General features: G+C 38.3%; 1 protein-coding gene across 6 annotated transcripts; it reads right to left on the bottom strand.

The window, feature by feature from the left end:
- Positions 1–248: 248 nt before the first annotated feature.
- Positions 249–26,050, bottom strand: HSPA4L (heat shock protein family A (Hsp70) member 4 like). 6 transcript variants are annotated; one of them, XM_059826708.1, is made up of 19 exons: positions 25,928–26,050; positions 21,386–21,443; positions 19,852–19,992; positions 18,210–18,332; positions 16,515–16,614; positions 14,584–14,717; positions 13,422–13,666; positions 13,259–13,335; positions 11,905–12,056; positions 11,274–11,380; positions 10,731–10,864; positions 9,296–9,498; positions 6,562–6,667; positions 5,892–6,016; positions 4,883–5,008; positions 3,613–3,720; positions 2,380–2,499; positions 1,637–1,798; positions 249–1,183 (listed from the first exon to the last, which is right to left on the bottom strand). In XM_059826708.1, the coding sequence occupies exons 1-19, from the start codon at positions 26,032–26,034 to the stop codon at positions 989–991; spliced, it is 2,523 nt and encodes an 840-aa protein (XP_059682691.1). In that variant the 5' UTR covers positions 26,035–26,050; the 3' UTR covers positions 249–988. The 6 variants fall into 6 exon arrangements, with proteins under 6 accessions (XP_059682691.1, XP_059682692.1, XP_059682690.1 ...); XM_059826709.1 differs by having other exon boundaries at positions 5,892–6,007; XM_059826707.1 differs by having other exon boundaries at positions 5,892–6,029; positions 6,566–6,667.
- Positions 26,051–26,137: the final 87 nt, after the last annotated feature.

Here is a 26,137-nt window from a genome sequence, read left to right as displayed (position 1 = left end):
TTTATGTGCTGTGTACCAAGGCTAAAATAAGCTCTCGGTATTTCTTTCAAGTTTGCAACAAATGGCATTTAAACAACCTCAAAATCAGGGTGCTAATACCCAGCTCGCACGGCGCAATTTCTGTTGTTTCTCCTCCCCAGCACAAGATGCAATCAAGATGTAGATTTCATTCAAAACAAAAGAAGTGGGAATAGTAACATGTGCAATAAGACATTTTCAAGGGAAAGCTATGCAACAGTCCTTGTATATTCTACCCCTTCATACTACTATTGTTAGCATCATCCTATCTAAGCACAGTACGTTATGTACAGCGATGGGCACTGAGACCATTCACTTAATTTCAGCACATGGCAGAGCCATTATGCTAGCATTTGGTAACTAAGGTTGTTAGTGGTATGGGAATCTAAAAAACATTTAAGCTTGTATTACTCTGTTTATATGAAAGAGACCATACAATTCTCATGGTACATCAACAAGATGGACTAGTATGCCAACTAACCTCTATTTTAATATTTAAATTATAACAATACAATAACTAGAAAAGGTCAGTGCTTCAAGTGACACGTTTTGCCACTTCAATTCCAATATTTTTCCAAAATAAAGATGCAATTAGATCTACACTCAAGCATCAGTAGTGCAATACAGTATCCTTTCCTGAATAAAGGAGCTGAGGTTTATCCACAATAAAAGCTTTAAATAAGGTAGATTGTTGCCATTTATATATCAATTCTGTATGTTTGATATAAAATATATTGGGAAAGCTTAAACTGACTTATACAATCTACATTTGGCTAAAGCTCCACATAAGCAGCATCAGTGGAAACGAACATCAGAGTTGTACTTAATATAAAACACTTCCAAAACTACTCAGCAACAAATGACAGAAGGTTGACTAAGAATAACTGAACATCTGAGGTGTGTACCAGACAAAAAGAATGGACCCTGTGGTTACTTGCACTATTTTAATTAAGTAAAAGAAATGCAAGATTTAGTCCACTTCCATTTCTCCAGGTGGTTTGGTCTGCTGAGAATTGTCCTTCGCTGGTTCAGGTTTTGTTTCAGTACCACTCTGTCCGTTCACTGGTCCATTGTGTTCACCATTAGCTTTCGACTGCCCATCATTGGGAGGTTCTATCTTCGGTTTGGGCTTGTATATAATGGGATTACAGAAGCTATCCAATTCCTAGTTGTAACAGAAGTGAAAGAGCAAGTTCATTTGGTGGCACAGTAACTGCATTAAACGAGAATGTCTCAAATTTGTTTCTGGTTCATAATCACCCGGAATTTAATTTTCAAGGACTAGACTTTTCAATTCTATCAAGTCTAGAAACTTAAAATAAAACCTTTCACTAGCTAAAGAGCTTCCGATCTGTTAAAAGCCTGTACGGTAATCCATTTTCTAGCAAGCCTGGTGCTGTAACTCAGGGTATTTTAAAAATCCTTCTGCAGAAGTACTGCTGTAAATCAAGAGCCAGAATTAAAGACAGATAAAACTGCTGCTCCCTCTGTACGGGTCTTTTAACAGCTTTAAATCTCTGTAGATGTAATATTCTGGCTCAATACAAAGGCCAAAATCTCATTAAAAGAAAAAAACTTATTAGAATGCCAACGAGTTCAATGATATTCTTTTTTTTACCTTAGATTTTGTCAGTATTTCTGCCACTTTGACAACTGGATCCTGAGTTAGACTTAGTTTGTTCTGGGCATTCATTTTGCTGTTCAGCCAATTCATAGCCTCACTAATGTATTTTTCAACTTTTTCCATCTCAGCAGGATCCAGGTGATCGTATTTTTCATCCTAAGGAGAGAGACATTTAGATCGTCAATTAATATATGCTTCTCACCCCATTAAGAATTTCATGGACACATAATAAAATAGGATGACATTGCTACAGCCTGATAGAAATAGTTTTTAACAAGCATTTAGTATGAAGAATGACTGTAGAACAAGACAGACAGGACATTACTTCCAGACTTTTGAGATTTCAGTCTTAAGTGTACACTGCTGAAGCACACGTTTGTAATGAAGTTGCAAGAAAAAAAGCACCTGAGCTTTACTGTAGTTTGATTAACTAACCCCACATTTTAATTTTTAAGTTATAGAAACAATGGGAACAGCCAAAGCTTAAGATATCCATTTCAAGTGGTAGAAGTCACCATAAAAAAAAAATGTGACCACGTTTTATTAGTGTTCTCATGAAGAAACTGTTTTTGCTAGCAATCCAGAACAGTTTTAGAAGTTCTCAGGAGCAGAAGTACAACATCCATTTTAAGGCAGCTTAACAGGTAATCCTATAGGATGTCTTTTTAAACACAAGAAACTCTACAGCCAAACTCAAACACCCATAATAGTTCATTCCCTAAATAATTTGCTTCTACCTTATTTTTGTATGCTTCTACTGCTTTCATAAGGAGCTGAATCTTCTTTCCCAGTTCATTTAAAACTTTTGGTCTCTCTTCGTGTTCCATGTATCTTTCCTGAATAGGTTGTCCAAATTTCTGGAAACATAAGCGTAAAGATCTTGACAAAATACATGTTTACTTTAGTCTGGTCTAAGAACAAAACATGGCATTGGAAAGAAGGCTTGTCTTTAACTCCTTTTCTCACCCATTCAAAAGCTTAATCTTTGTGTTTTGCGTTAGTCCAACAACAACAAAAAAAAAAGCCCAGAAGTTTAAATACAGGAGTAGTGCCTGTCCTTATTAAGCTTAGTGTTTTGCAGTTATTTTCAGCAAAAAGAGCACTTGGAACAATGCACTCGGAAGAGAAACAACACAGGATTTACATGGATGGTTTAATTTAAACTAGTTCATCTGAAAACTTAAAGAGTTTTATCCATTGTCTATTTTGTCCTTCTCTCGAATACTAGTATCCAGGCAAGAAGGCAGTTGCCAGGATCTACACTGCAGTTTCCATCAGTTACCCCCTGCCAAAGGAAATCTGACTTGAGAGAACACAGTTGGAGCCCAAGAGCTAGAGACAAACTTACTACAAACAGAGTAGCTAGTCATTCATCAGAATTCACATTTTCCTGTAAGATTATTGAAATCTGAAGTATTTAAGGGTTTTTTTGTCACTACTAATCAAATGATAAAGTGGAAACTACTATTAAAGCACTCTTCAGCCTTTATCATTAGATATTAGACCAAAAATTCAGTTTTATGATACAGCTATAGACCACTGAAAAAAGGAAAACCAGAGCACCTATTCTGGCATGTAACTCTGAATACCTGGGAGAGCAGTCAAACTACTCAAAAGCCTCTTTCAGATTATAACAAGACTGACAGAAAACTCCCATAGCAATTAATTTTATTATCACTAATGACAGCCTGCTTCATTTTCACTGTTTTCATATTAAGAGCACAACTGACATTAAAACAAACTGTATTTCTAGTTCTAAATATTATGTTCGTTTCATAACTAAACTACATCCAGATACAACCTGAATGTCCATACTTAAAAGTTAACAGATTTACAATACTCCCATATGGGTATGCACACACCCCCCCCTTATTAAAAGAGCTTTGCTTACTTAGCCCTATGTATTTATATAAATGCCCTCACCCCCAAACACACACATGATCTTTCTAGAAAGTAACTTAAAACCTTACTCTTAATTCCTGAAGCTTATCCATGTATACTTGTTTTGGCTGGTCCTCTCCATCTTCATAAAGCCAGTTTTCTGTGTCCTCCAACATCAAGGTCAGCTTGTTTGAATCCTATGAAGCAAGTTAGGGATACTCTAGTTCAGAGGGGAACACAACAAATAGACTTCTCCCCCCAGCACCACCCCCGCCCCCCGTTTCATCAGTTTAAAATAGTCAAAGTGATAGTAAAGGAAAACCGTAATTAACAGACCTCAAAGCCAAGACTTTACAGAATAGTAAGAGAGGCAGGACAGCCCTACTAATCTGATTTGCAGCTGAAGTTTATGGGAGCTACCTAGCTTCAGGATTGCTTTTGTAAGAAAGCACATGCATCTCTTATAACATTCTTGCATATTATCTTCACATGGGAAGTTCCGCTTCTCAGGTTCTCTGATAGCAGGACAGAAGACAACAAATTTGGGAAACTATACATATACTGAAGTTAAAATTGTTTTAATTGGACTCTACTGGCTATAAACAAAGATTTTATCCTTAGTTATTTAGAAAGAAAGATCTTTTCTATCCCCTTAACTTATCTAAGAGATTGTTTTGAAATTGGTATGGGAAAGACAGCCTCACACCCCTGAGTTTATACTGGAAGGGTGTCTGTATTGCGTTGCTGGGTTGATGACTAGGTAATCCAGAGAGCAGACCTTAAAACTGCTGCTAGACATCTGTTGTTTCAACAACTGGTTGCTTGTGTAGCAGCCACTTTTATTTAGATGGCTGTTACAGAGAAATTATTGTAAGACAAGTGTTCTTTCAATACTGCTTTTGCAAATGCCCAGTGTACAGCTTTCTTCATCACCTTTACTTGGACTTTTAAGTGGGGAAAGAATCATGTTTTTAAGTTAATAAAATTCAACAATAAAACACAGAGCTACAGACACTCCATTTCTGCTCATTTTCATTTTATTCCTACCCACTCATGCCATTTAGAAGCTCGCAGTGATTTGTCCTGCTTTCCTACCTCCACCATAGGATTTTTATTTTTCACCTGCATCCCAAATCTTTCCTTGCCACTGAGAAACTTCTCAGGCAACAGAACTCTGCATGCTTGCATGTCAAATGTCTGGTGTAAGCGTAGTTTGAATTTCACTTCTGTAAAGTTAATCCATTTCATATTCCGAAACAAGTCCAAGAGACCCCTGCAGCCTCCACATAACCCACACTCAAAACTTAGAAATACAAAGGAATTTTTTTCCAACAGTTGAAACACATAGGCAAGTCTTACTTCTTCAGTGATGAATTTCTCAAAGACTCCACACAGTTTGTCTCTGAAGTCATACACATATTCTTCAACAGCATTCTTAGCATCATTTCTTTCTTTCTCAAGCTTGTCTTGCATCATCATCTTTCCCTAGGGTGGAGAAAAGCTTATTTAAAACTAAAAGCATTTCAAGTGTCAAGCTTAATGATTACTCTCTTGAAACTGTACCACAGAACTTGGTAGAAGCCTGCTAATCACAATTACTGATTAAAATTTTCACCTTTGTGTAAGTTATCTTCACTGCAGGCAGAACTGGAACGGGGGAAAAATGAGTTTGTATTTGGAAGCTGTCTGGCAAGTGCTTCAACATAAATAGATCAGATATCAATTGTGATCTGACCACCACTGACAGGACTAGAAGTAAAGCCAAGTCTTGACTCTGGTTTGAAAGTCACTAGGAAACATTCTACAGAAATTATTTCGTATTTTATTCTTCAGACTGACCATCTTTCAGAGAGGAGCTTACACTGGTGGGATCTCCATTGATATGATACCTAGAAAGTTTAGAAAGGATCTTCTGAAAGGCAGATTTTCTACATGTTCTAATACTTCCCTGCTGATATAGGGCTTGAAGGGCAAAAATGTGATATAACTAAGGAAACAGCTTCTGTAAAGCACCAAAACCCCATGAAATGCTAGTCCTGACTAGCATCAGGTCAGTCCATAACAATTAGCATTCCTGTAACATACTGTGCAGCCTTTACTGGCAATCCTTGGCATTTCCTGCCTAAGAATGGAATTGATACTTCAGATAATGACAAGCTAATAGGTCAAACTCAGACATCTGGGTGGTTAAGTCTAGCAAAATTGATTCATTTCTCAGAAAAACCCAACCAAAACAAAACCCCTTACAATTAAGGGCAAACCCCCAAGGAATTCTGAATTAGAGAATAAGTTTATGGTTGCAAATACTTTCTGGATAATTATTTACAGTGACATTAATTTGAGTGGTCATCTGTTTAATGCTGCTTACCTCATTTTCTATATAGCAATTGATAAGATCCTGTCCCAGTTGTCTGTAGAGGCTTGCCTGTATAGGTAGGTCAATACTCTTAACTTTTGCTTTAGCCTTTGGCTGGGCTGGATGATCTTGCTTGTCTCCAGGAGCAGCCTATAAAAAGATTTACAGATTTACACTATTGAAAAACTTCCAAGAATACAAATATTACTACATTTATGCTCACAAAAGAGAGACAAATGAAACTAGTATGACAGCTACAAATTAATCATATGTAAATGAAGCACCTAATTATTCCTCTGCTATTCAGAATCACCACTACCTCAGTTTTGAACCGAACTGGGGGAATTTTATTTCTTTCAACATAATGTCAAGAGCTGTTGAGAAAACATGTTCAAAAGCTAAAAAGGCACCGCATATTCTTCATAGTGTTTCCTAAGTTCCCCTAGATTCCATCTTCACTATAAAACTACGTTAACAGAAACTTACTTCAAAGTCTTAATCATATACTATGTTGAAAATTAAAGTGCTAAGGCAGGATTCCTAACTTAACCATTTCAATATATCTGTAATCCTCTAAATACAGTCCCATGTTTGCAACTAGGAAGATCAATGACTTTGAAAATATTGGGCAAAACAAGTCCCGTAGGAACCAACATGAAATTTCCTGAGTAATACTGAATACCAACTTTTGTTTCGGTTCCTGCATTTTCAGTTTCCTCATCTGCTTGGTTCTGTTGTTCAGCTTGACTCTTCTGAATACCTTCATCTTGATCAACCTGCATTTTATCCTAGAAAAAGTGTTACATAACTGAATGCAAAGATTTTCTGTACGATTTGAGACTGACATCAATTACAGTAGATCACAGATACTATAAGGACTTAAGAATCAATCTTCAGAGTCTTTGATTCACCATGTTCCAACAGGTATTTTCATATAGTACTTGTATTCATATCTTTCTCAAATTAAATGGAAATTCTATTCTGCCTGTCCCCCTTGAAATAATTATGATGTTGCTGTCTGTCCCCTTCTAAAGAATTGCACTAAGCCCTATGAATACTCCCTTCATTTTAAATTAGAAATACATATAAAATGTATGTAAAGAGCATTCTAGAAACACACCAACACCACAGGCAGTAACAATAGGTTCTCTATGGAACAGCCAGAACTTTGACCTCATATCATATTTCACCTAAACTTCAAAGTTTGTAATCCAAAGAAGTAATTTAGTCATTGTAATTGCTACCTGCATCTGCCTCATAGGACCATAAAAATTAGTTTCTGTAGTAGCCTCTTGGAGCACATGACCAACTGTCTTTCCTCCCTGCCACCCAAAATTAAGAAAGTTTCACTTCAGTTTATCCGTAGTTCATCTGTGCCTTATTCTAAATTTAAGGATCTTAAAGACATCACTAATTTCTAGTGCTGATCACTTGATTTAGTTTAAGTAATACAATTCCCCATCATCATTGCAAAAAAACTTAGTAACATAGTAATGGATAAGTCTAAAGTTTTCAGGATGACTCCAATACTTGGGCATCCAAAGCATCAATAAATAACAAGCTGTAGCAGAGGTCTGAAAGATCTAAGATTACTTCCATTACAAGAAATGAAGATTCCTGGATTCACAAACTACATATGCACGTAAAATAAAGTAATTTCAGTTCCGCGAAATACAAGAAAAAGTTATTTAAGGATTTTGAACTCTAGCACAGGTACATATGTTGCATTTAGCTACGTTAATTGATTCAGCAAGTTTTTAATGATTAAAGTTGAAAACAAGAAGGCTACTTTTACTAAATTTAAGTTTTGTCACTTCAGAGCAGAAAAAATCCTCATTTACTGTTCTTACTGTTCACACAGAAAAGGCAACAACTGGAAGCAACTGTTTTACCTACACAGAAAAGCTAGAGGGGGAAGATACATATATATACCACCAACCTCCTCCTCAGAGTCGAGGGTATCATCCTCAATAATGAAAGCTAATTGCTGACAAGCACCATTGTAAAATAGAAGATGTGTTAGATGCATGGAAGTACTACAGATTGAAAGCCTGAGGATGGAAGTGGTTAGTCTTGTACTGAACACAGTGTACTCATCTTAGTACTGTCCATGTACAGCACGCCTATTACACTAAATGCCAGCTATGCCACTTTCAACCGTTTTTCACTTGTATGAAAACGTCAGATGCAGAGCGCTTGTCCACAAGGAATTGCATCATGTTTGGCATTTCAAATATGCTCAAATTCCTGGAAAGCAGTATAATGCTTAAGCAGTATAATATTACAATTATGTAATGCTAATTGTGTAACCTCTTGCTCTAATTCCTATAGTACATTCAACTGAAGTGGGAAAAGCTGCTAAGGACAAATTTTAAAATGTCATGACAGGAAATGCATTCACCCCTTCCTCTAAATAAAGCCACCAAGTGTTTGCTTTCTGTCCAACCTTACTCCCTAAGGAAACCCTCCTCAGTATGCCTGACCACCTGTGAGACCGGACACTGCTGAGCACTTTGCAACCTCAGAAAGACAGCAGGAGTGACAGGCAGCAGCTTGCCCACTCCTTTATCCTCTTTTTCTCTACACTATCATCTCTCTCCCCTGTGAGCTGTGATATAACCACAATCCCAAGCTACAGAAGGGGACAATCACAAAAGAAAGGCTGCCAAAGCCACCACTGGTGTGCCGTTCCCAGCTGCAAAGCGCTCCCTGGCACGCCGTCCTCAACTCTACATTGTCAAATATAATAGCTGCACCTCACTACTTCAGTGATCTACTTTCACTATGCAGTGCACTATCAAGTAAGTTGATCCTCCTTGCACTACAATGACAGAACATAGTTTTGTTTTCTCAGTATTAATAACAAATTTTAATTAATGATCATTTTAATTTCTCAGTATTAATGAAAAAGCTGTTGCACATTTATTTCCAGTAATTCTCCCCTATGGGCTTACAAGCCAGTCTGTAAGAACTACCAGTACTGAAGTACATAAAGTCAAAAAACGTTTATGAAGAACAAGTTTTCCATATATAAAGAAATACTGTATTTTTTACTCAATGAAAATGTAGTACGTGAGGAAAACCAAACCTTTAGAATTCATTTGTCAACAGATCTCATTAAATATGCTGCCATTTGATAGCAACACTAGATATCTTAAAGACTAGCAGAGAGATAGTAAAGAACAATGAAAAAATTATTTTTCTTTAGAAGCTGTTTTTACTTTTTTTTTGCTTTCTTAGTGTCACGTCACCAATACTTCAACAACAAGCATGAAGAAATGTGTTACATAACTGAAGAAATAATTTAAGGGTGGAGAAGCAGTAATAGTCAAAAGCTATACAGTATGATTTAATCTCTAATTATTGGCTCTCTTGTCAGAATTACAAGGAGTGCAGGTATTTACAAGTTTACATACCAGCTCATCATCTCTGCCTTGGTTCTTACTTGATGATTCAGTGTCCATAGGTGTGTCATTGTGATCCCCCTCTGTGTTCTGCTTCTCTATTATAGAAGCATTAGCCACGCTGAAAAGGCCATGAATATTGACACGCACTTTAACCTTCACTTTGGAATTGTCGCCATCATGTTGGGGACCAACATTTTGAATAGTGAAACGCCCTTGAAAAAACGAAGACTTTTTTTAATTGTTGTTCCAAAAATTGAAAGAGGAAAAAAAAGAAATAAAATACATTCCTTGAAGGTTGTTAATTTAAATAGTAACTTCACATAACTTAGATTATTTGAAAACTTCCTACTTGGCTGTCCGTTCTACAATGTAAGCTGCAGCTAGATAAACTAAAACCTGGTTCCCAATTATTATCAGTTAACTGATAATTAATAAGATGTTTTTGCTTTATCTGTATTTCATAAAAAAGTCAAGATAACACTTTATTAGGTGTTCTACTTCTCTGTTGCCTTCTCTAAACATCACACTACAGAAATTACTCTGATTCACCTCAAATGTTTTTTTTTTCATCCACATAACTCAAACTTTTCACTGAAAAATAAAATGTTAACAGAGATAAGAGATTCTGTTTGAATTTGGTAACATGGATGCACTACAGTTTGGAGAATGCTTATCAAGGCTTCTGGAAGCAGCGAGGTTGATGCTTTATTTAGCAACTTGCTGGACATTTGAGTGTACATGATACAGACTGTGCACATGTAAAGGAGAATGTTCTTTCCTAAGACGCCAGACTTCTTGCATAGACAGCTAAATAGGTAGCACCAAGTTTATATCCAATTCATAAATCGGTAAATAAAATTATAACTTAGTTTAAAGACCCTGAGGAGTCTACTAATAACCGCAAGTAAGGTAGTATTAGCTACCAGGAAACTTTCTCATACCATCTAATACTTCAGACTCTACTACAGATGCTTAAGTTCAGGAAATGCCTATATTGGATGTTCTCAGATCAACAGAAGAAGAGACATGACAGATACCTGTCTGGACAGATAACTGTCTAGTGCTCATAGGTCCTCTGATCCAATTTCTTTGAAAAATCCTGGCTGATGAGCACCTAAGATCCATATCCATTTTACAGAGATTGAAAGAACCAGGGAGTAAAGCACTAAACTTTTTGTACCTACTTCTTTTAAAGCATTCAGAAAAAGTGAAAACAGATAGAATGAATAAAGTAAGCTTTTTAGGAACTGCCAAAAGAAGATGTCGATACTGTTTGATCACTGCATCCAAACCAAGACTGTGCTGAGCCTTTCTAAAGAACCTAGACTTTTACATAACCTAGGAAATATGGAAGTAACATATCTTAAAAAAAATAAAAAAGGAGAACCACTTTTCCCATTATCAACAAGAACTGGGTATGGGGTTTTTAGGCATATGTCCTTACCTATTCTGGAATCAGGATAAGGCACTTCATGGGGATGGGTATAGTAAGCTTCCAGGTCAAAAGGCTCTTTCTTGTGAAAAGTAATTACTTTTGAGAATGGAGCAGCATGGTTCTTACTGAAGACTTCACACTCCCTAAAGCAATAAAATATTAAGTAAGGTTAAACCACTGAGCATAACACAATAGATAATAAAAATCAACTTATGTTAATGATCAGCAGCCATGCTAACCAAGCAGCTAAATAATTTAGTTTAACTCAGTTTATGACAAGAGTTGCAGGCTGAAGGCCTGTAGGTCTCAAGGCTGGACTATGCATTCTATGTCATACTTCTCAAAAACTAAGCAACTTCACACCAGCATTTTTTTAATTAAATGTATTTCCAATTAGTAAGCAATAATCAGAAATCAAAAGGTGTAACAAAAAAAGAGAAAACTGTTTGAGTGGATGACAGCTTCCAAGCCCAAGGCCTGGTCTTTCCCATAGCTCAACATTTTTCTTTATATATACAAACAACACTTTTTAGTAGGGACCATAGAACTCACCCTGTTCCTTCTTCATAAGAAGATTTCCATCTTAACGTTACAGAATACGGAACAACATCTGTGATGGAAAATTCACGCACTTTAAAAGCTGGGGAAAGAATTGCACACTAGAAAACAAAGACCAAAAGTTTATTATATCCATGTAGTCAAATAAATAGCAAGTACAATAATTAATACCTACATGCAAAAAGGCCACAATTCATATCGGTCACATGGAGGTCCTGCTTATCACAGAATTTTTAACAGAAACTTCCTATGCTTAGTACAAAGTTAATTGAACTGAAAGCCTTAACTAAATTAAAGTAATAGTAACAGATACTCCTTCCCCAGTGACTGTCAGTAAAGATACCCAGCAAAGCTTCCAAACGACTACATGGAAGTTTAACAGCGCAATTTGGGTCATCAAATTTAACAGGTGTCTAACAAGACCATCCTTCTAACATGACCCAGCAGCAAATTACCAAATGTAACACAATGATTTCTGACACGGTCACTGTCACCAACTGTCAAAAGAACAACTAAGACTCTACATCTTATTTCAGCTACAGTACCTTTTGCTTTTGTTTAGTTGTATTTCATTAGTACATGATGTTAAAAAAGCGATACTGAAGTTTAATTTCAATAACTATACCTGCAAGGCACAGCCTCTTGCAACAGCTTCATCAGCATTTAGCGTGGTGCTTATCTCTTTACAGAAAAAGTTAGAGATTTGTTCCTTCACTGCTGGAATTCTAGTAGCCCCACCTACTATTTCTATACTGTAGATATCTTCACGCTGAAGTTCTAGAAGAGAGTGCATGGCCTTAAGTTACCATCAAGACATAAAAGCTGTCTTTGGACAACTAAAAATAAAAAAGATAACGAGTTTTCTTATTATCTAGGCACTGTGACAAGCACTGAATATATTCAACGGCTAAAAAGATCTGTAAAACCAGATGTGTCATGATGTGTCCTATTCAAACTCTTTGTCCCTCCTGCAGGCTACAAAGTTTTTTAGTTGCATAATCCTTGGAAATGCAGAAGCCACGCATCAATGAGGACAGCTGTTCTCTAAAATGCACTGTCCATGTGCATACCCTTTCTGGTGTGCACAAACTCAGGTGTGTGTAATTGGGTTTTCTTTGGCAGCCCCGCACTACTGGACAATACCTCACCCCCCCAAACAAGAACAAAATGAAACCCAAATATACCTCATTTTATGTTTGGTTTAATTTTGGTTGCCAATAAAGAAAAGCAAAACACTTAACTAGAAATATATAATAAGTATTAGACTGTGCTTGCAGGGTAACTTTTTCATTCTGAAATAAAGATAAGTGTATAAAGTGATCTCAACCATCAGTCCTTCAACAGCTCTGCTCAGCAGTTATTCAGGTTCTTACTTCCCATATTAGGCCATCTAGCCAAGTCACAAGATAAGCAGAATTCTTCCCTTTCTTTTAGCTGAAGATGCTGGAATTGGGGGTAAAACCTTTTCCTGTGAAAGTCTAATTCTCTCCTTTATACTCCATTAGGCAAAAAAAAAAAAATTGTTATTTGCACATGCTTCAGATAATTTATTTCAAGAATATAATGCTAAATTCTCAGGTCAGTGAGGACATGTATGTATCAGATATGGAACAGGCTGGCCAGACAGCTGCAGTAAAGAACAGTAAGTTTTTCCCATCATGGTTTTGGTTTGGTTGTTCTGTGTTTTTTGAATAAAATAATCTTTCAGAGTGCCAACCTTTTCCATTACACAGGGTGAATGAGGGTCAATAAACCAAGGTTGCAGAGTGATATGTGCACTAAATGAGGCAGGAATGGGATCATGCATACATGGCAAGCATATGAATGGAACTTACATTTAACTTTTCAGTACTTAGCTTTGCAATTCTAATAAATACAAAAATATATTAAAAAAGATAATCATTAAAGAGATCTAGGATAACTGCATTACTAGTTACTTTCTTGAACCAGAAGTAGTACCTAAACTAACTCCTACTTACTAGCTTGATCCATGGCTGCTCTTAGAGGAGGTTCCACTCTGGACAAAAGGGCAGCACACAATTGCTCAAACTGAGCTCTGCAGGAAGAGGGAAAGTGTTTCACATTACAATACAGCCTAGAGACCCCACTTCTCTGCACTTCAGTGAAAATAATGCACAGTACCTGTTCATCTTACTGGAGACATCAAGGTCATTCATGAAGCACTCAATATTGAGCGGAAGGTCAGAAGCATTTGCACTCATAAGCTTCTTCAGTTTTTCACATTCCTGATACAATCGTAGCAATGCTCGGGGGTTTTCTTTTACATTCAGTTTGTATTTTGTCCTAAATTCTTCAGAAAAGTAGTCTACCAAAGCCTCATCAAAATTCCTACCACCTACGAAAGGGTCAAAGGTAGTAGCCAAGACCTGCACAGAAGTGAAAGAACAAAGATTAAAAGTTTTTAGACAATGTTTGTTTAGATGTAGGGATAGCTTTCATACAGACACTAGTTTTCTAAGTTAACACCTTTAAAAACAGATTTTGTCCGGGGAAAATTCTTTGTGGTTTTCCCACCATCTTCTATGCAGTTGCCAGACAGAACAACTTAAAAAGATCACTCCTCAATTATTTAGTTTCTGCTCTCCGCAAATAAAATACTATCACATCTACCATGCTATTTTCTACCATGCTGCAACCCCTACTCAGTGCACTAGCTCACTAAAGAAAGGCAGACTAGGATAGCGTCATTTACTCAAAACAGAAAAAAATCGCTATCATCTTCCATATGACTTCAGATGACTACATTTGGCTACCAAAAACAAATTTACAAGAACATTCAGCCATCAGGAGCTCACAGAAAAATCTCCAAACCAGGATGTGAAGACTGTTCAGTTTTACTTCACATCCTGGTGAACTGAGATTTTGAACCTTCACGGATGGCAGAAAAAAAACCTATCACCAGAGAGCAATTCAAGGAGTTCCAACAGTTTCCCCATAGATAAGTCAGTTGCACAACTACAATGCTTATGAGACTACCAGAATATGCAAATATTTCAGTGATATAACATGGCACAAGAACTGTGCAGTACGCTTAATTGTCAAGCACTTTCCAAAACACACTTTGGGATACTTCATTTCTGCACTTTATAAAAATGGATTTTCTGAAATGGCCAAGAAAAATAACAGAAAATTTTGGTATTCAGCATTTGAGAAATATTTGCTATAGATATTTATTTAGTGTTTTTTTTTTTAAAAATCAACTTTCCACAGAACACTATTTGGAGTATAGTTCAATGAAATACTTCAGGAATATGGGATTTTACTGTATGACTTAAACTATTACCTTCAGTTTTCCCTTGTTAAAAGCACAGATTGAAACCTGATATGCAGAATGCCCCATATCTACAAAGACCACATTTCTTGGCTTCTCTTCCAAGGCTGGCAGATCTTGCTTGTATATTCCATAGGCTAGTGCAACTGAAAAACACCAACCCACAGAAGTTAAGGGAAAGCTGTGTACAACTGTACAACTGTCAAGCATTAAAAGCACTACCAAAAGAAAGACACTACTTATGTTTACTCTTTCTGAACACCTCCACTACTCTGCTCAAATAGAACATAAGGGTCAAAGGGGTCCCAAGTTTTAGACCATTATCAGTTGTCATGTTCTTTATTTTAATTTCTTACTGTTCGATTTATAGTTTTACTAGTAAATTACCTCATGTTCATTCATATAATTGACATTTAAGTATTCTGTATAACCTAACATCTCTTTTCAAGAACAACTGCATGCTCTGCACCTTCAAAGCACTAACTTACAGTCGGCAGCATATGTGCAATCAGAAATTTAAATTTTTAGATCCAGGATTTATCAGATTGGTTATTTTTGCTTCTGTTTAAGAATTACTGTTCATATAAAGAGCAGCTCATCACAAAGAAAGTTAACATGTTGAAAACACATTTTTTCACTGTCAAGGGAGGAAACAGATGTCAAGTGAAGGTTTAACACTACTAAAGCATCACCTTGTATTTCAGTTCTGCTTGTAGCCAAATTAACATTGCCATTTGTGCAACTGCACAGAATAAGTCTCATGCCTACACCTCTCCTTTGAAATGCCTTACTTTCAGCATTTTTAGCTCAGCTTTGCAAAATCCAAGCATGCTCAAGAGATTAAAAAAAATGTTTTAGAAGACTAGTTTATACAATCTAAGATTTCAACACCAGCGCTCATTTGGAAAGTTGGTTGAGACTTTCTAAAAGCAAAGAGAATTTAAATCAGGGAAAAAATTTACTTGTTTAAATGGCTCCAACTTTAGTTCCCAGGAAATGTAACGTATTTCTCTACTCTAGCCTAGAAATCGCCAAAACCAGAGGAGGGCAGTAATCAAACCACTTTATAGAAACAACAGTTGTGCTACAACTGACAGCACTGCCACAAGTTTAACCTGTCATTATGCCCCAGACTTATGCTTGGCTTGATTTGAGTATTTTGAAAAGTCATACAGTTAAAATTGTTTGTAAGTATGATCAGCAAGTCTGCTTTCAGAAAAAACTCCGTAAAAATGCAGTTTGTGTAGAAGCAGCTTTTAAAGCATACATATTAAGTAGTTAAAAAAGAAAAATCTTTGGATTACACATTTTACAATTGCCTCTCAATGCTCTTCACTTCAAATAAATATTATAGCTTATCATGAAAAAGTATTTAATACTTCCATGAGATTTATTTTCACTCCAGCAGACCCATCTTCCAGCAAACTGGAACAAAAATTAGAAGACCCCAATACACACCTAGGTTAAATAATGTTTTTACTGTAATCTTTCAGACAGATGCAGGGTACATTTGATAATATCATGCTATACTATTATTTAATATAGCAATGGAGAATTTAGGTCAGGTGCACAACCCAGCTGGATCATTCAGAGATTTGGAAGCCAGCTCAGGCCTTACTGATACAGCTGCTGTAGTGCCATGGTACAGCAGAGAGATAAGCACAGACACCAGCTTTACTTCAGAAGCAGAGTAGCTATTTTCAAGTGGCACGGTATTCAGGTTAGCAAACCCCAGCTCTCATTATGTCTCTTAAGTGCTGAACACCACCCCACCAAAATAGTTGTTGTGTTTCCAGTTCCCAAGCTGGATTGAGCAGTACTAGCCTGCATAGCTTTTTTTTTCCCCCCCAAGCTCCTAATTGTGTAACAGGAGTATGTCATCACCCTCACAGATTCAATAGCCTGAATGGGTAAGAAAACCAATAAGTGTTGCTGCCCTTTACCTGCTGTAGTTTCATTCATCAGCTTCAGACAATTTAATCCTGCGATCTGTGCAGCTGCCATTACAGACCTTCTCTCAGCATCAGTGAAGAAACTGGGTACCTGTTTCCAAAAAATAATTGCACAGGATATTATGAAATATGGACTTTAATTTAAAGAAGTCAGACTTACCCATTATGCAACCCTATAAATTTCAATACCACAAGAAACTGTTATAAGCTAACCTCAGATTAATAAGGCAGTCTGAATAAAACAGCTAGGTAATTAATTTTAGTGCATAATTTAATTAAAATTTCAAAATATCACAAAAATGAAGGGACATCCAAAGTTGTTTTAAACAAAGTAGATTTAAGCACCCAAAAAACCCGAAAACGTTTTCCCAGATTCTTCTGATGAGTCTTTGATCTTAAAAGCATTACCAGTTTCTGAAAACATTTTGTGCTGCACAAAGTCAACACAATAAATATGGATGCATAGCCCTGAAGTAAGTTACTGCATAAGTACTACAGCGGTACTACAGTGGTGCTGGAACTAAACTTTGTGTTACAACTGAATCTGTATCCATTTTTCAGTTATCACCTCTACCACAGTGCCAGCTTACAGTGCACTACAACACTCAGTTCCACCAGAAGTAGCCAAAGCACAATCAGAGCCCATTTAGAAACTGGCTGCAATCAGTTGCCATATCTTCAACTTCAGTCAAGCTTAAGACATAGAACTACATTCATAGTTTATTTTGGTTAGCTACCATTGTGGCTTGATGGGCATGGTGCTGTGTGGTGTTGGGTGGGTTGGTTTTTGGTGTGTTGTGGGGTTTTTTTTGTTTGGTTGGGTTTTTTTTTTTTTTTTTTAGGTTGGACTTGATGATCTTACAGGTCTTTTCCAACCTTAGTGATTCTGTGATTACCAAGGATCCTTGGTTGTGTGGGAGGTATTCTCTCAAAGTGTCTTCGTATACCATACGGAAGCAAGGAAAAAGATCAAAGCAAATTTCTAACAGCTAAAGTATACAGCTTTCCAGTTCCCATGTCTCTGTCTGACAGAGAAGGGATAACCCCAATACTTCATGCCCAGACTTCTCACCAGAGCAAGAGCAGAAGTGAAGCAGTAAACAAAAACAATGCGAGAAGACGACATTTAGGGCTTCATATCAGGAACAAAACCTCTTGTCTTCAAGCTCCCCCCGCCCCCTCACCCGCCATAGGTGAGGACACTAGCTAAAATAAACCAACTCAATGCAAGTAAACCAACCAAATAAAAAGACCTTTTCAAACAAATGCAGGTAGTTTGGGCTTCTTGAATTGCCAGTATGACCCTCAGAGCCCTAAAGTTCAGGCAACTCTCAACTACACTACAACCCAACAGCGTTCAACTACGTAATAACGAAGAAATTTAACATGAATTTGGGAAGGTTCTTTGGAACTGAGGAAGATATGCTTACACAGAGGACAGTTCCCATTTATAACAGGAACTACAGTAATCAGGATAACTATACGTAGCACTTGGAGTTAGCCAGTACGGATCAGCTAAGAAGTATGTTCTTTCTGAAAACACTCTCAATTTAACAAATTTTCCATTTTTGGGGGATGCGATTTCTATCTATTACTTGTATCTCTTACCATTGCACCATGGCATAAATGGTACTAGCTTACTAAGTTATCTATAGAAAAAATTGCAATAAATGTATTACAACTTACTGAAATCACGCAGTCTGCCACTGGTTTCTTCAAAGCACTTTCTGAAGTCTCTTTAAGTTTGGCCAATAACATTCCTGTTATCTGTTCAACTGCAAACAGTCTCTCTTCATCTAGGTATCTCACCTGAAACAGAGAATTGCAATTCTGTGATAAATCATCTAAACTTTTCTCCAAGATGTGCGACTTGGGACATTTTTTGCCATTTTGAGCAATGAGACCCAAGTTTACCACCAGACTCTGAACACAAATAACTCTCCATATCAACTGATGCTATGGATTTGTGCCACCTACAACAAATCATAACAGTTCAGTTCAGCTGAAAATTATTTTGGGGGAAACCTTAACACCTGCATTATCTCCACTGGCTATTTACAAAGCTACAGTATTTTGTAGCTACGCATAATGAATACAGAATCACTTCCGTCCTAACATGAACTAAAGACAAGAGTTTTGGAGCAAACCCAAGGAACATTTGCTTCCTGCAAGGGTCACTCAAGCACATAAGTCTGGGAAGGGGCAAATGAGGCAATTCTAACAGTCCTGCCCTGCTCAGGAAAAACATCTGAGTCTTCGGCCTTCAGGTGAGGTTCTCCATCCTGAATTCCTGACAGGCTGCCGTCTCTGTAGCAATCCCAAACACTCCTGTGCAGGGAAACCCAGAAAGATGAGCAGCAGCTATATTTACACTGGCAATTAGTATGATATGAGCAGGTATATAGAACAAAAGAAACTCACTTTGCGTGGTATAAAGCCCTGCCAGAAAGCAACTCAAAGTGCACCAAGTGGGGATGATTGGGAGACTTGGTTCAGAAGCACATTCCTGTTCCAAATTAAAATGCTAGAAGATAGACACATTCAGAGACTGAAACCAGAAAGCCTGAACTTTAAGAGCAGTTTCCACCCATTTAGTTTGGAAGCAAATTAAAAATAACTTGCTCGGATCACATCTTCAGAGGGTTATCTTGTTTTCCTGAAACTTGGTCTCTGCATGTCTGCAAGACCTGAACTCAGATGCGACTAATAATCATACACTGTAATTATACGTATTTGAAGGTAAATCTAGTAACGTAAGGCGAAAAGCTACTAATGTGACTACAGAAAGCTAATACAGTTGATGAGAAACCTCAATGGACATCTCTGAGAAAGTACAGTACTTGAGCAGGTGTTACTCCAGGGAATAAAATATTCTTCATCTCTTGGTAACAGCAGATTTATTACACAGTCAATTTTACTGAAGGTGAATGAAATGAACTTAACTTTTTCTGGGATGAGAGCTATTAACATTTTATAGCATACCTGTACAGGAAACAATACAATACCTTTTTTATGCTACTTTATTACTAGAAAACATGAGTATGTAATACAGAGCAAGTACTCTAGATCTTCCTGAACATTTAAAGAAGTGAACGAATTACAAGGAGAAATGTGAAACATAGCGAAACAATGCTAAGGCAGGCTCTGTGAAAAATAAAAGGTGTTATTGTACTGGTTATCACCTGACATTTCTTTTCAAAATGAGTAAGAATATATCCAGAGTTTTCTTAAGGAAAATATAAGTCAATTCAAGTAGGAAGTTAAGTGACAAAGGTCCAAAGCGCTCATCTCTACCACTAATGACATTCTGCACAAAGCTCTAACTCACCTTTACTCCTACAGAGCCATTCGGCATCTTCTGAAGTTCATAGGGAAGTTTGGACCTTTCAGCTTGTATGTAAGGATCTTCAAATGCTCTTCCATGCAGTTTTTTGAAGCCATGTAATGTATTTTTTACATTTGTGACAATCTGTGGAAAAGAGATATTATTTTTAATTACCCGTGACATACAGACTATAGAAGACCATCCAGAAAGGAACTCCTGTTATGCTGGGCTTAATGCACATACTGAAGACCCATGACAAGCCCCACACATTTACTGGAAAGGAAAGGGTGGGGGGAGAGAAATAAGCATCTATTTTTTTAATCTATGGTTTCCATTAAAAAGTTTCAAATTTACTTCCCTCTTTAATATCCATTAGCTTGCTGCCAATTTTCACTGTACTTTTTATTTTAGAGGAGCTTTCTGATACAGTATGCAATGTTTGAGATCATATTCCATATTGTTGCAATGGCTGTCTGCAGGAACAAATGACATTGCTACTACTATTACTACCTTAAATGAAGCCTCAACAAATTAACACATTTCACTTCCTTTAAAGTTCTCCTATAATTCAGATCCCATCTGGACATAAAGCCTCCCCACACCTACTCTCTCATCAGTGTTTCAACCTAATTACTTTAAGGACAGACTTTTAAGTAAAGAAAGGACCAGAACCAACAAATCCTAAAAAATGTAATATTTAAGCTATAAAAAGAAATTACTCCACAGTGATCTTCTCCAAGATAAACTAGGCTAGTTTACTAGTCTAAATAGCTAACTTAATAGCTGGGAAGAGTACTGACGGGACACCTTCCCACCAGCAAAGTTCAGGGGTGGAGCTTAGATAAAAAGTGTAAAGTTTCTCAGAATGGAAGTGATACAGCCTCTGCCTGTACTGACTGCTCATGGTACTACTGGTGGGCTCCATTACCTTTATAGCCACCGGGCAAATTTCCAGTTACCTACAGTCTACACTGAAGGGAAAGAAATCCTCAGCATGCTAACATGATGCATGAATGCAAAAAAAGAGGGTAAGACCCAATCTATTTTGAATTTGTAGATTCACACTGGCTATTATATTTTTTTTACTTATTATCCTTCCAAAGGAAGGTTTTCCTAGTTTGCAAGTGAATTTACAGAGGATTAGAGAAATTTTACTTCTGTTCAAGTTTCCAAATTGAGACAGTGAATTACTAAGATGCCTTGATTTCACATTATAAGCAACAATCAGTATCTATACCAAACTTCCATTGTTCAACTTCAGTTTCAACTTTTCTAAAACATAAGCACAGTATTCCTCCCTACCCACAATGGAGATTTAATTATGAACTCTATTCTTGCTGTCATGAGTAAGCAAGAAAAAAAAATCTTTTACTGGGAAAGAAACAAGGTTTTCTGTTTCTTCCCATTTTTTACTCTGAATGACAAAACAATGCAGAAATACTGTTTCAATTTTAATACAGGGCATACAGTGTTGAAGCAGTAACGATTATTGTGAAATGTACACTTATTGTAATATGAGAGTTTTTGATCTGTTTACCTGGCTTTTTGCTGCATTCCCAATGGCCCGGGTCTTGGATCCTAAAGATATACATGCTCTAAGTAAAAACAGAAAAAAAAGGAATTCAGCTTTAAAAGAAAACATCATAAAGTATTTCCACAGTACTTTAAAACACCCACAAAAATTAAAGTAGCAGAACATGGATGTGCTATTTGACAGCATTATTGTGTGAAGCACCAGAACTTGCAGTGGAATTCTAGTTATTTTGTTCTTTGCACATTAGTTTGGGAACTGCAAGCAACTGCAAATGTCTTCATTATAATTGTATTTAAGGAATTCTTCAAAAGCTTATGTGTTCTACAGATCTCATCATGAAGCAAAGGAATTAACAGCTACTTTTGGGTCACAACTTATAACCAAAGAAGCCTGTGACATTTAGCATTTAGTTTCAAAAACCTGAACTTTACCACTCAGGTTTTCTTGACTCAGCAACCCTAAATTCTCATAGTACCACGTTCATGCTCTAAGAGCCATTAGCAACAATAATTATAAGATAACAATAAAAAAGAAACCACCTAAGCCCAAGGTAGCTGAACAGCCCAGTTTAGAGACTGCTGAGCGCTTCCCATGACTGAGGGCTACCAGATACATACCGCAAACAGGCAAAAGGGGAGATGTCCGCGAACAGCTCTCAGCCACCAAGGGCTTGGGAAGGTCTAGAGCAGTCCATGGCCCCTTCCAGCTTGCTTCTGCTCAGGTCACCACTGAGCACCCCTCTCTGCCTCACCTCTGGCTCCAGCAAAGGCTGCCCCATGTCCCCAGCCACCATCCAGCCACCTTACTATTACCTTTGAAAAAACATTTTTTCTTCTTGGAAGTTACTATCGCCACACCTTCGCTTTACAGATTTGACATACAACTTTCCCCAACAGGCAACTGATCTGGCTGAAACCATTCAGTAGTAAATAACAGATACAACCCAGATCTCATACAGTTCAAATTCAATTGTTTAATGAACGCGTAAAGGTCACTATAGTAGATCGCTTCCTGCCTCCTCTCCATCATCACTAAAATGAGGGCACTGTATGTAATTTGATAGTATTATCTAGCAACCTCTTCTGCTGTAACAGCACACTAAACATGCAAAACCTTCTCCAGATTTAACTGCTGCAAACAGACAATGCATTGCCCTACATTTTCAAATATGTAGTTCAGCTTTTGCAAAAAGCTTTTACAATTTTTAATGTTGCTTAACACTACAGTTCCAAATTATACTTTGTAATAATTAAGAAAAGTCAGATAAAATAGCAATTTAGAAAAGGTGCAAATAGTTTACAAGACATTTATTTAACAGATAATAACATGCTAATGCTATTATATCGCACCTTTCCAGTGTAGGAATTTGACTCTGTTGACAGACAGCATTACCTGCAAATACCCCCATGCACAGCATGAAGCATCAAGTCAGAAACTCCTTAGCCCACCAGAGTGCCTGCAACGGTTTACTTCAGTCACTCCATTCCAGCACAAGGGGGTGGATGGTTTCTCCCTCCCTTGGCTGGGAAGTGGAGATGTCAAGAAATAAAATGTGCTCCCTTTGGCTTCGAACACTTCAGCTGTATCCAAGACAGTCCTTTAGGAATCACATCCACCATAAGAATACAAGCACTACAATTGAACTGTCTCCCCCACCACCACCCTCAGCCTGCTTTCAAGTGAGCTTTTGAACGTACAGAGAGAGACTTCTCTGAAGGCAGCAACTCTCTTCACCAGAAGGACATTTCAATCCTCTCTCTCCATGCATTGTTTTGAAGAAGATGCTACCTCATAATTTTAAATAGAGTTGGCGATTACATTAATTACACATGATCTGAAAAAAGTTACTAAAAAATTATGAGCTATCAACAATCAACTTTTTCCACAAAACCACAGTGGTGAGGCACAGCAGTTGAAAGGGCCATTTGCCATGAGTTTAACGTGCCCAGCATGCTAGAAACGTGTACAACAGACTTGCTGGAGCTCCCAGTTCAGAAAAGCCAAGTGTCAGTTAACATCCAAAGAGACACTAAGGCCAAAAGCCTTAAAAAGTACAAGTTCTACTGAAATGGATGGCTTAATGGCAGAATCTTTTTCCTTTCTTTCTAAAATACTTGTGCTAAAGCTTCAAATATGATACACATTTTACAAATATTAACAATCCCATGCCTTCCTTATATTACAGGATGTAGGTTTTAGGCAAACAATGTTAATAAAGGATCACCTGAATGTTTTACCAACTGGGAAGCTGGATTTATGACTTGAGTGCTGTATTAAATTGTGATAATACATATCTTCTGTAAGTCTATGCTGCTTTTGTCTGTAGCACTGAAGTATACTTACAGTAACGCTGTACTGTTCACAGCAGTATTGGACAGATATCTGAACCAGCTCCAAAACTGGAAGCTGGCTGCACTAATTAGCCTTGCCCAGAAAGAGCAATTAGCCCTGTAGAGCACAGCCAGGACTGTCCTATCTTTAGGACCTAACCCAGTATCTTCACGTGTCTTAATAACAACACACTGTGCATGAAAAGTGTACTAGCTTGTCCAGAGCTAGTTTAGGTATTTTTATACCGCACTAAACAGACACATTGGGAGATATCCAATCAATGTTAACTATTAGCTAACTTCAAGTATTTAAATGACGTAAGTGCCTCTATAGGAACATACAAATAAAGAGTTCATTTACTGTGTTGCTACGCATAATAAGCAGAAAAGTTTTGACGATTTAAGAGTGCGATCTGCCTGCATCACTCAAATTCTGTTCCAATTATGGTTTAGTTACCATGATAAAGTTCCATAACAGTAATAAACCTGATATATTTCTATTTACTTTTTTGGTTTAACTGAAGACAATAGCATTAGAAAGGAAGTTCCTCATGTTCTCCTACATTACATTTTGGAAAAAGAGAAGAAAAAAGCATGGAAAAATGTCACTTTAAGTGAGATAACTACTGCCTTTAAGTATATGTGCACTCCAGATGCTATCTTGCTAACTGTGTTTTAAAACCCCTTCATAGATGTCTTGAAAGCACAGTTACTTGGATATTAATATGAAAAATATGAAAAATGCACAGAAACCTACATGAGGCCTACCTGCAAAGAAGGCACTCCAAGAACAGCTACGAATTGGAAATGCTCTTCATCATAAGGGGGAAGGAAACTGCAGCTGCCTGAGGATTCTTTGGGCAACAATTTTAGGGGGTTCCTCACACAGAATTTGCAAGGTCCCAGAATTTCAGTTCTCATAAGATGTGCACAAGGATAATGCCTTCTTGGAAGTTAATGCAAGAACTATATTCTTCCAAGCAGTAAAAAATTTTAAAGATTATTCCCATTAATATGGACAGTATGTGTTTTAGCACTCAACTTCTTTGTACTTTTAAAAAAACTTTTTAGAAAGCAAAACAAACCCTACATTTCCCTGAGATCAAAAAGGCAGCAACACTAAAGTTACTATGACCTCACATCTCAGAAACAGCTTTCTGCTGTTGGCTACAAATTCCTTTTATAAAAAAGGAAGCACCATCCAAAACCCGATTTTTATGAGTATTATACGAATTCCTGAATCCTTCTTGAAAATTATGCACAGATGGAGCTCTAAAGATCCTAGACGTATCCCATAGAAACAGAGGAGAAAAATCTCCACCTACTCTTGCGTATCCCATCATCACGGCCGTTGCCCGCTGCCCCCCCCTCCCTCTTGCAAGACCTCGGTATTCCACGGCCAGCAGATGCAGCGCGGTGCAAGTAAGAACAGGTTTAAGGAGAGGGAACTCATCGCGCCACTTCCCTGTTTCCCTGGTGAATCAACGTCCTCCTACTCCTCCCCAGTCTCGCCACCACTCCATCATAAAATTGTTAATGAAAACGCTTCAAGCCCTGACACCCGTGCCAGAGTTGGGGGAACACATGCACTTAACCGAGATCTTTGCTACGAAGCGAAAGTCTCACAAGGACAAAAAACCCGTAATAAATCCGCTGTGCCTCAAGAGCCGTGTGGCACAAGCAGCACAGCGCGGTATTTCAAGGACACGGAAGAGTCAGAAGCCGGGGGGAGGCGAGCGTTTCTCGGACAGCCTCCTGCCCCGACACACGCGTTTCGGCACCTACTTAAAACATTTCTCCTGTTACCCAGAAAGGGGCCCTCGCCCGGCACACGGCTGCCGAACGATCGCGAGGCCTCGGCCACTGACGGGGTCTCGGCGCCGGCCGGCCGAACCCCGCTACCCCGCTCCTCTCCCGCTGAGGGAGCCGAGGAAGCAACCGGCGCCGGACCGGGGCGTTAGAGCCACGCGAGGAGCGCCCACGGGCCGCGGAGAGGACAAGGCCCTACGGGGACGCACGCGACTCCACCCGCCCCACAGCGCCCGGCCGCCTCGGGGAACCCAGCACGCCGGGCGGGGGGAGAAGAAGGAAAGGAGGCCGGCTGGGCTCGCCGGTGCGGCGACGAGGGGGAAGAGTGCCGGGGGAGGGAGTGTGGGGGAGAGCTGTGGGTGGCGAGCGGCCCGGCAGCGGGTAGCCCGGGAGCGCCGGTACTCACGGGGTGCAGCGGTCGCTGTACTCATTGGCGATGGTCTCGATACCGCCGCTCCGCGCGACTCCGATGTAGCAGTTGAGGAAGCCGAGATCAATGCCAACCACGGACATGGCTGCGCCTAGCGCTTCCCGCTCCCCGCCGGCCTGTGACTAGAGCGGCAGCGGCGACCGTCTGGGCTGCTGGGACCCGGCTGCTCGCCCGTCTCTCCCCCAC

Source organism: Gavia stellata, chromosome 19 (assembly GCF_030936135.1).
Source record: "Gavia stellata isolate bGavSte3 chromosome 19, bGavSte3.hap2, whole genome shotgun sequence".
Taxonomy (NCBI): domain Eukaryota; kingdom Metazoa; phylum Chordata; class Aves; order Gaviiformes; family Gaviidae; genus Gavia; species Gavia stellata.
This window is presented reverse-complemented; position numbering and strand designations above follow the sequence as displayed.